This window comes from Porites lutea, chromosome 10, assembly GCF_958299795.1.
Source record: "Porites lutea chromosome 10, jaPorLute2.1, whole genome shotgun sequence".
Taxonomy (NCBI): domain Eukaryota; kingdom Metazoa; phylum Cnidaria; class Anthozoa; order Scleractinia; family Poritidae; genus Porites; species Porites lutea.
In genome coordinates, this window is record NC_133210.1 from 20,364,453 (window position 1) to 20,374,452 (window position 10,000).

The following is a 10,000-nucleotide window of genomic DNA, read 5'->3' on the forward strand; positions in this document are numbered from 1 at the left end:
TTTCTTATTTTTACCTGATTGATCTGGAGATTGTTTCATCACATCACCGCTGTTTCGTATGTTAGTGTACTTCCGCTTGCTTACCATCCCCCCTTCGTACAACACACGCATGCTCCTAAGCTGGTTTTGTTCACTTTTTTCATATTCTTGAACTCTCCTTTTAACAATCTTCGGTATAATATCATTCATGCAAACTGCTGAATTGGTGATATAAGTTTCCATCACTTGTTTTGAAGCTGTGCCTATCAATGTGGTCCATAATCCATCTTGCACAGATTGGTCATCAGAGACTGACATGTTGCTTCCACAATGTATTGGTCTTAGTGCAGCGACGGTCTTTTTTTTCCTTCGTAATAGCTGGAATCTTGATAGGTGCTCAAGCTTCTCACTGCAATCATTCTGCACTTTACTGCTTACATGTGGTTTCCGAGGCTTTTTGGCTTGGATTGGACATTCATTTTCATTTGCAATAGCTTCAAGTTCAGTGATCTGTTATTGTTAATAAATAATTTATAAATGGATCATTAATTTTTAGTAGTATCAAGAATCAGAAAATGAATTTGAAAAACTATTGATTCAGGAGATCTAGACTCAGTGACCTTAATTGTTTTCATGACCAAAGTTGCTTAAGTCACTAATTAAATAGTGACTAATTATAAAGGGAGCTGATGAGAACACAATTATAACTGGGGTTTAATCCTATACATTTAAGCTTGAACATTTCCTATAATCCTACAATGGAGTTGGGAGAAGTAAGAAAATTTTCAATGCAATTTCTGTTTGGTGATTGTTTCCTTAATATTCTTCTCATAACTGTACATGAATTGATCTTATGAGAACAAATTTGATGTTGACCATGCAGTCTTGAGACTTAAAGGAATATAACAGCCAAGTTTGCTATAAAACAACCTCAAGCTTGAAAAAAAAATTTATTATGTGTTAAGAACACTGATTTCTAGCAGAGGGTTCAGACCTTTTAGAAAATGATCCATGGCCCAGTTCAAGGGAGTCCATGGACCTGGAATCAATGTTTTGTAATGACCCAGACTACAGATTGCATACAGATTGCGTGGAGACTACAAAGGCTATAGTACCTTTATCCATTAGTGAAGCTATTGTAGCCAACAGAACAACTGTGTTACACAGATAATCAACAGCCTGGATGTCTGATGGCACCCCCCTCCCCCCAGATATATCTCACAGTGGCCACAACATACAAACAGAGAAGTTAATTGAACAAACCTTTCGTTTTCGCCTCCGTACAATTTCTTGTTTGTTGTGTAATTTCGTTCCCAATGCGTCAATTTTCACTCTTTCAGAAGCCAGTTGCCTTTTGAGCTCTAATATTTGTGCATCTGTGTCAAGTAATTTCTGAATTTCAGCATTTACCCTTTCCTTCTTCAGCTGTTGGTACTTTCCGATCGAAAATCTTGGTTTCTTGTTACTTGCCGCCGATGGTGGACTGAAAACCCCATGATTTATTTTTGCCAAGAGAAGACAAAAGCGACGAATAAATACATATTTAATGAACACAGAGATCGAACTAACATCGTATCATTTCAGATTTTTTATTAAAGTTCGTTACACTGCGAAAAAAGCCCCAAGAAAATGATTACCTGAAACCCTCGCCACAGTCACTTGGCTCTGCATTTTCGCTTCCTATCATATCACTTTTTCCTAATTCATCGAGCTAGGATACTCTTAATCGCACACCGACAGAAAGCTAACGAATTCAACTCTCCCAAAGTGACCGCCAAAACTACATTGCTCGTACCAGTTTCCCAAAATATCGGCTAAAACTCGGCCTATTCCGGAGATAAATCCAATATGGCGGCACCCAGAAGCCTTTGCAGACTTTTTCGGCGCCATTTTGAAAAAAACTACCCACGCGTTTCGCGCACATAGAAGGGGTGGTCTGGCCCCACCGTGATCACGAAAATCACCGTCCTTATGTGTGAACAGAAGCCCTATCCGCTATGGTCTCGTACTGTGTGTCGCAGCACAAAAGCTATCTGGTATAGCCTGAACATAGCTTAAGACGCAGTCATAAAAAAAAAAACTATAACTGAATCTGTGAATACTTACAGCTTTTTTTCAACATGTTTCGGTTTGGGCATTCTGTATCCCTTCTGAAGCTTGTTTGGAATGTCGCGCCCGTTTATTCCTGGGTACGGGGATCCACCTGCAGTTTCGATCGATCACGTTAGACAACTTCGGCAGTTCACATAAATAATTGTACCTCACATTAAAATTTCAAGCTTACAATGACCTGTTCCACAGTTTTGTTGTAAAAGTCAAGAATAAAAAACTTAGTCAAGTATGCGCTAGACTGGATACTCTGAATAAACTTACCAATAGTGAAAATTTCATACAGGACAATACCAAAACTCCAACTAAGGATTACAAAGAAAACATTACACGTAAATCAATACCCCAGCTGATCGATATTCAACAATGTGAACTGAGCCCAAGGTGAATAATTGTTTTAGTGTATACACACGAAGTGATCTCAACAGAAGGTAAAAACGATTGGTTTGATTAACGGGTGAATACATGCGTGAACATGTAGCCGTAAACAGAAGATTCGCGAAAGTTAATCTTTAAGCTTACAGTATCTTCTACAATGATAGCTTCTAAATAATCTTTTTGTAGGCTTTAGCATCAATTGTTTGAAAGAAAACGTCCAAAGGTTAAATTACCACCCCTTTTGAGAAGAAAACGTTCTGTCAACTCACCGTAAACGAGAAAGTTTTTTGCCGCTTCTTGCAATTGCTGTCAACAGCGGCGACGATCGAGGAGATCGAAAGAGATCAAAGATAATTGTAGTGGTAAACATTGCTTCGAGTGTGTAAAAAGTCAGCTACAGTAAATCAATTCACAATAATTAACGCTGTTTAAACACCACGAAGTCTTTTCTTACCTTCAAAATCATCAACACTAAGATATTCTTGTATTTTCAAAACGTTGTTACTCTGAAACTTTGCAAAACACCCAGTTCACGACAGTGATTTTGTTTTGCTTTATATTCACCGCCTAGCGTACAGCTATTCCTCGAAGGGGAGGTGAACAGTGGTGGTATATACCGAGACGCGAAGCGCTGTTTACCGACCATGAGGGGGATATATAGTTGTTTTAGTGTTTACAGAATCATGCAGTTGGATAAAACTGAAAAAAGGTAACTTTTTGTAAATTAGAAACGTCACTTGGTAGGATCTTTGTTTACAATTTACAAACATTTCGGGGATTTTGTCAAGTGCATTTTACGATTTTGTTGCAAATTCGGCATGAAAATCATTTTCTACTTACCAGTGAACAACGACAAGCCAAAGTCGCCTTCTTAGTATTTGCTTGTATTACTGCTACATTTATCGCACAAATTTCGTCTTCCGAAAATGTCTCGAAACGAGACGTCATCTTGGCTCCGGTCGCAAAACATGGAATAGCCTAGGATATTCCGAGTTACGGCAGCCAATCATAATGCGCGAACATTGCTATTTACTGATTTGGTAAATACTAAAAAGTCATAGTCCAAGATAGCGAATCAATCAGATTGCTCGAATCACCAAGATCACTGAGTGTGTATATACTAAAACATGATATACTAAAATTCCCTCGACAAATGGGAAAGTTTTTGAAACGCAAATGCACATGGGAAGAATGCATTCAAGATTCTATAATATATATTTAGTAGAAAATTAGAACTAAATTAAAAGAAAATAAAGGTGCGATAATGGTTCTCACTAATGTAAAGTGCTTATAGGGTTAAGCACTGACTTAGAATGGTTAATAGTTTGTAAGCTTTTATTTTCTGTTTAACACTATATAGCAGTGCTATAAAATTAAGGCTGGTAGCGATTGCTTTGTGTAGTGGTTAAGAAATCGTAGCTCCCTAATTCTTTTCCCTTTTAATTTTAGGATTTTATAAAACACAGTAAGAAAGGTTCGAAGTGTCGGACCATTTTCTGAGCTATAGATCGACTCGACCTATGGGAGCGTTCCTGTGTTTTCGCCTTTCCCATCAACCCTTGTGCCTCGAATACCTCCAATAATCCCGAGGAACGACTGAGTGCAAAGCATGAAACAGACAAATAGACGCAAAATTAAGAGAGTATAGCTTCTTGGCTTAACATTATATTGAAAACATCTATAAGAGCAAACCTAGATCCCTTGGTTTCTCTTTAACATAGACTCTTGACAGTGATGTTCTTAAGCTAAAGGGCTCGTATCTTACAATTTAAAACGACAATGCGTAATAACTACTATTCAGAATGTTTTTACGAAAATTGCAGCTTAACGATGACTCACTTACACGTCACTCTGGGTTGTATATGTTCCATAAAGTAAAGCCTCGTGAGCAGTCCACTTTACTGGCAGACGACCCTGTTTGATCGCAAATGAATATAACGTTATAAAAATGTTAAAAAGAAAGAATACGAAAGAAAACAACAACAAGGACAAGTGTGCCAGGCTGTCATGGAATAAAAACCGCATGTAGCATAATAAAGCTGTTTTCGTACTAAGAAGCTGGAAAAAAAAATTGGTTTTCAGTAAATTTTAGAATTTGAAGGAAAAGCAATTAGTGTTAGGACCCGGTGATTGATGAAGTCGACTTGAAGCTGTGATCTCTGCATCGCAAATCCTTCCTCCTTTTATGCTCATCGACCGTTAATTGAGTCAAGTGGTTAAGATGACAAGCACCAGACAAGTAAGCCATCACCTTCCTATCATCCCCTAAGAAAATGGAAAATGTGTAACATTCGTCATCTCCTCAGAAGCAGTCATGAAATGCGTCTCGAAAAACTGTTTTATAAAGCAACTTTTGAAAAATTCTAACCCGACTTTTCTTTGTGTAAATGTCATCTTGGTTTACATCCCTCGCCATTCCAAAATCTGTCACCTTACAGTTTTCTCCTTCACCTACAAGGACATTTCTTGCTGCCAAGTCGCGATGGATAATCTGGCCAAAAATAAAATAATATTAAGCAAGTCAATTTTTTTTCATTCATGCCTATTCAGTTTTGACAAAATCAGTTTTCTCTTGATAAAGTCAATTACATTAAAACAGGTATAATCATGAAGAGAATCTTGAGTAATCACACGAAACCGCACTTGCAATCCATAGTGAAATGTATTTTTTAATTTTGACTCCTGTGACTCTTACACTCGTCCCACGTGCTAACAGAATCTTCCAAAGCCCTTGTTAATCCTATATACTATAATTATTTCAATAGTTTCAATTGATGTATTTTTTTTTGTTTGCGACAGAAAAATATAAAAGAAAAAAATGCTCGGTGACTAGCTGTCCTTAATTTGGCACAATTAGCATTGCCTTTATCATTAACATTTTAAATTTCCTACATGTATCCACCACTTTGTCGTTACCTTACAAGATGAGAGATAATTCATTCCATCAGCTATCTGCTGGGCAAATTGCATAAGCTGCCGTGAAGTAAGATTTGTTTGCGGCTTTACATCGGGACTGTTGTAGTACGTGTCCTTGAGACCCCGACTCTTTCTTAGGAACCCCAATAGATCACCGTAAGGAATATACTCAATGAGCACGAGTAAAGGCTCTGTGAGAAAAGATTGTATGATACATAATTCATTTTAGAGTTATTTAAAAACGTGATAATTATACAATTTGTAGATCGCTAGTCATAGAATTATCTCTAAAGGCTCGTTGTTTTCGACTGAGATGATTTGCGTTTTTTGTAATCACCTTTCTCTGAAACTTTTGTTAAAAGATTTTTTAGAAGTTTTTTAGACAATAAAACACAACACTGGTGCCTTAGCCAACTGTAGAAATAACAAGTAAATCATAGTAAAAAATGTGGTTTTAACCAGGTCTCTCTATTAAGGTCTATATAGGGTGAAAGGGCGTGGCAGATAATTACTCCATTTACCAGTTTCTGTGACGCATCCCAGTAGCTTGATCACGTGAGGATGAGGTTTCATCTGTTTCATCAAATTCAGTTCTGACAGCAGGTCCTCCTTGTCAGAATCCGGGGAGTTTTCTATCCAAACACAAAAGCAATAACTAAGCAAACATATTATTATAAATAAGCGCTTTACTAATCATAGGTTTCAATCTCAAAATATCACCGACCTTTCAGCATTTTTACTGCTACCGTAGTCAAGCCCTTCACGCCTTTAATATTCCAAGCCTCTCCTTTGGCAACTTTAGAGAAAGTACCCTTTCCAATGTCTAACTATGTGGACAAATTCCCTACTCACTTCCCAATTCTTTGATGTTGTGCTGGGTTTAACATCGTCACAGTTCTCGTAAAGGGCTTGTTGTTCCTGCTCAAGTGAGGTACTATCTTTGGATGGTGGTGGTGCAAAAGAAACCTCATATGCTAATATAGCATTCTCTGTGCCGTTTACATATGCTGCCGTCACCTGGAGAGGTGTTCTGTGACCCTGTAATTCAATTTTGGATTAAAAAATAACACCGATTAGTAATATTAGAACACGATATCTAAGATATCGGATTGTTGAATCGAAATACATCTGTGAAGGTTGTGGGAAGGCTCTTCGATGGATGTCTTAGAACTGACGCTGTGACGTATGTAGTCTTCGGGACACTTCGCCTAAATTTTAAATGGTTGCTGAAGGAGGTCTTTGAAACATCTACATTAAGGACCTACAGAAGATCAGTCCGTTGTCTTTTACAACAGCAACAGCATTAACAAAAATTGTTAATTATTATCATTATTATTATTATTATTATTATTATTATTATTATTATTATTATTATTATTATTATTATAGGCGGAGCGAGGGTTTATATCAATTCGTCGCGCACGCGGAGTGTCATAAATATCGTTTTAGGAGAACACAGTTGCCTGGCAACAAGGCAGTGTGTAAACAAAGCCGCCATAAACCTGGCCCGGTTGTTTTAGTTACTTTCAGTTACCTCTATTTCCTTAAGTTCTTCATTTTGCTCATCCCGATAACTACCAAAAAAAGGATAACTACATGTCATTTCTGTACTGGAAGTTTAAAATATGTATGGTCGCAAGCTAAGCGAGGTAGACCTACCATTTTTCCATAACAGAGAGGGTAGTGGAAATTATTATAAATTATACTGATGTAAGACTATGTGCTTCTAAGATCTTTAACCACGTTATCAAGACATGATAATGACACCTACCCCGTGCCGTTTGCTGGAGCTGTAAATAGTAAAACAGTGGCTGCTTCAGTATAGGTGACAATATGTAAATTTAGTTTTTTAACGTCGGGTTTATTTGGAGCACCATGTGACGGGAATTTAAAGTATTTTATGGTATTTTTTTACTCTTCAAGATGACTATTTAGGTACGCCTTGGTATGTGTAACATTTGAGTCACATCGAATAGTCGTAATTACATTTTCTGTCAAGAGAGAGCTAAACGTTTTCCGCAACGTTAGGTTACCATCTTTTCTTACGAACAGGGCACGTCTTTGGTTACATAATTACATGCACTCAATAAAAAAAAAAAATGTCACATGGGACCTTATGAATTTATAAGCGATCGAAATTTAATTGTTCTTTATAGACTCTTTCATTATCAAGAGCGCCTAGTGCAGATAAATTCAAAAAAGAGTCGAAGAGCTTAGTTTTCTTGGCGAAAACGTCCCTAGTGAGCAATCAATGAAACAACATAACACAGCACACCCTTTATGTGCGTTAATTAACGATCACTTCGCAAATAGCCTTTGGTCTTATTTATTGCCTGTTTACATGGAGGTAGGGGACCTCAGGTAGGTGAGGTAACTCGCTTAGATGGGGTAACCCGCCTGTCCATATAATCGCTCATTTTAATTTGATCACGTTTACATGATAGGATGATAGGTGGGGTGACCCACCAAGGCGGGTAGCCCGGTCTACCAGACCGAGTTACCCTCACAGCCGGGGTCAAATTTTGCCATGTAAACGTTTCAAGGTGGGGTAACCCGCCTGGCCGGGGTCGGATTCGTGATACCTCAAATTAGCGCAAAATTCACTTTGGCGGTGGCTTTGCATCATTATTAAAGTCAACAATATAGAGAGCCCCGCACTGAAGGTTGTAGCAAGAGCAGCAGGGGAATGTAGAAGTGCATTAATCGCCAAAACACGTGGTTTGCCAGCATTTTTCTTGTTTACGTGCTTGGCGACCACTCAATAATTTTGAGAAAGTGCGCCCCGGGATGCTGGGGTTGTAAGATTGCATGTAAAGGAGGGTTATTTTTTTACCCACATAAGCAGGTTACCTCACCTACCTGGGGTTCCCTACCTCCATGTAAACAGGCCCCTAGCAGTTTTAGTACTTTATGTGAGTATTTTAATTGCTAAATTGAAGTTGTTCCATACCCGCAAGAAATGACTTTGCCAAGGATGAAATGCATAGACCATAGGCTTTTACGAGTCATTTTATGTTAATTTTTGACATAAGAACTGGTAAATTTGTTCAGATTTCCCCGTGTACACGGGTGAACAAACATTGAAAAGACGGCGTTCAACATGATTTTTCAGGAAAGTGTTGAAGGAGAGTTTAATAAGTCCCAACCTATAACCCTTTTGTTAAAAGCAAATAAGTAGACCAGAATGATTGTGGGGAAAAGGGATAAGGGATGAAGCACTCCAAACATGGACAGCAGGTCTCTCACTTTCCTCTACATATTGGTGTAATAATCAAAGTCTACAGGGTGAGAGGTCATAATCCTCTCTAGGCGGTGATAATCCCCCAGGGTAATTAGAGGTGATAGTCCTCCTCTCTCGAGGTGATCATCCCCAAAGGTTGTAAGTGGTGGTGATAGCCAAACTTGGGTACTGGAGAGGTGAAATGGCGTCTCATTAAAGGAGTAAAAAGAGTCTATGAGGTAAAGGGTGGCCTGCATGGGAACGTTTCATCCCCACCAAATACCCCAAAGGGATATTCCCCATAGACGAACAAACGGAATTGTAAACAATTTATCGACTAACAGTGACGTCATAAACATTTATTCAACACAAACTGGATGCAGCTAGTGTATCTATCGGAAGTGGGGACGCTGAAATGTAATAACCCAATCCATATTGAAAAATTTGTTATTGAGTTAATCATTCATTGTAATGCATACTTACGATTGTTGTTCGTAAGCTACTAAAAGAAAAAACTGCATAATTTATGGTTTCAAGCCCTATTAAAACAGTAACATAACATAACATAACATAATTTATATAGCGCTAACTCCACTAATTGACCAAAGCGCTTTACAATTCATAATATTAAAGTAATTAAAAAGATCCCACTGGTAATAAAATACGAATAAATTAAAAACCTATTAGCAGTCTTATTTATAAAAATATCACAATAAATCCTATTCTAAATTATCAAAAAGTTAAACATTATATGCTTTTTTAAAAAGATCAGTCTTTAAGTGTTTCTTGAATAAATTAATTGTAGCTAAACTTCTAAGATCTAATGGCAGCTCATTCCAGAGTTTAGGTGCAGCAACGGAAAAGGCCCTGTCTCCGTATGTTTTAAGTCTTGACTTCGGAACTGCCAGATGTTTTTGATCAGTAGAGCGTAGCGTACGTGAACATGTACGATAACTAAGTAATTCCGTGATATATAATGGTGCCATACCATTTAGCGCCTTATAAACTAACAATAAAACTTTAAAAAGAATCCGAAAGTGAACAGGTAACCAATGCAGTTGAATCAATACAGGGGTGATATGATCAAATTTCTTGGTTAAAGTAACGATACGAGCAGCCGTGTTTTGCACAGACTGCAAACTACCTATCATATGCTTAGGGAGGCCATACAATAAAGAGTTACAATAGTCTAGTTTAGAAGTAACAAACGCATGAACAATAATTTCCGTAGTTTCCTCAGTGAGGTACTTCCTAATTTTAGAAATGTTCCTTAAGTGGTAGTACGACGTTTTGCAGATCTTATTTACACGTTCCACCATATTACAGCATAACATCAAAATACGTGGAGTAAGTCACGGAGTTGGGAATGAAATATACAACAACATACAGATGCCATGA

At 37.8% G+C, this 10,000-nt stretch overlaps 1 protein-coding gene and 1 pseudogene across 1 annotated transcript in view; both read right to left on the reverse strand.

The window, feature by feature from the left end:
* Positions 1 to 659, reverse strand: part of LOC140950766 (uncharacterized) — a 2,334-nt pseudogene extending 1,675 nt beyond the window's left edge.
* LOC140949644 (proto-oncogene tyrosine-protein kinase receptor Ret-like) overlaps positions 1 to 6,528 on the reverse strand; it is a 14,920-nt gene extending 8,392 nt beyond the window's left edge. The window contains exons 1-7 of the mRNA XM_073398797.1: positions 6,107 to 6,528; positions 5,904 to 6,014; positions 5,383 to 5,573; positions 4,835 to 4,957; positions 4,310 to 4,380; positions 2,353 to 2,393; positions 2,086 to 2,182 (exon numbers count right to left, since the gene is read on the reverse strand). Of these exons, the coding sequence (XP_073254898.1) occupies positions 2,086 to 2,182; positions 2,353 to 2,393; positions 4,310 to 4,380; positions 4,835 to 4,957; positions 5,383 to 5,573; positions 5,904 to 6,014; positions 6,107 to 6,116 (644 nt within the window). The 5' untranslated portion in view covers positions 6,117 to 6,528. The remainder of the gene's footprint in view (positions 1 to 2,085; positions 2,183 to 2,352; positions 2,394 to 4,309; positions 4,381 to 4,834; positions 4,958 to 5,382; positions 5,574 to 5,903; positions 6,015 to 6,106) is intronic.
* Between the last annotated feature and the right edge of the window lie 3,472 nt (positions 6,529 to 10,000).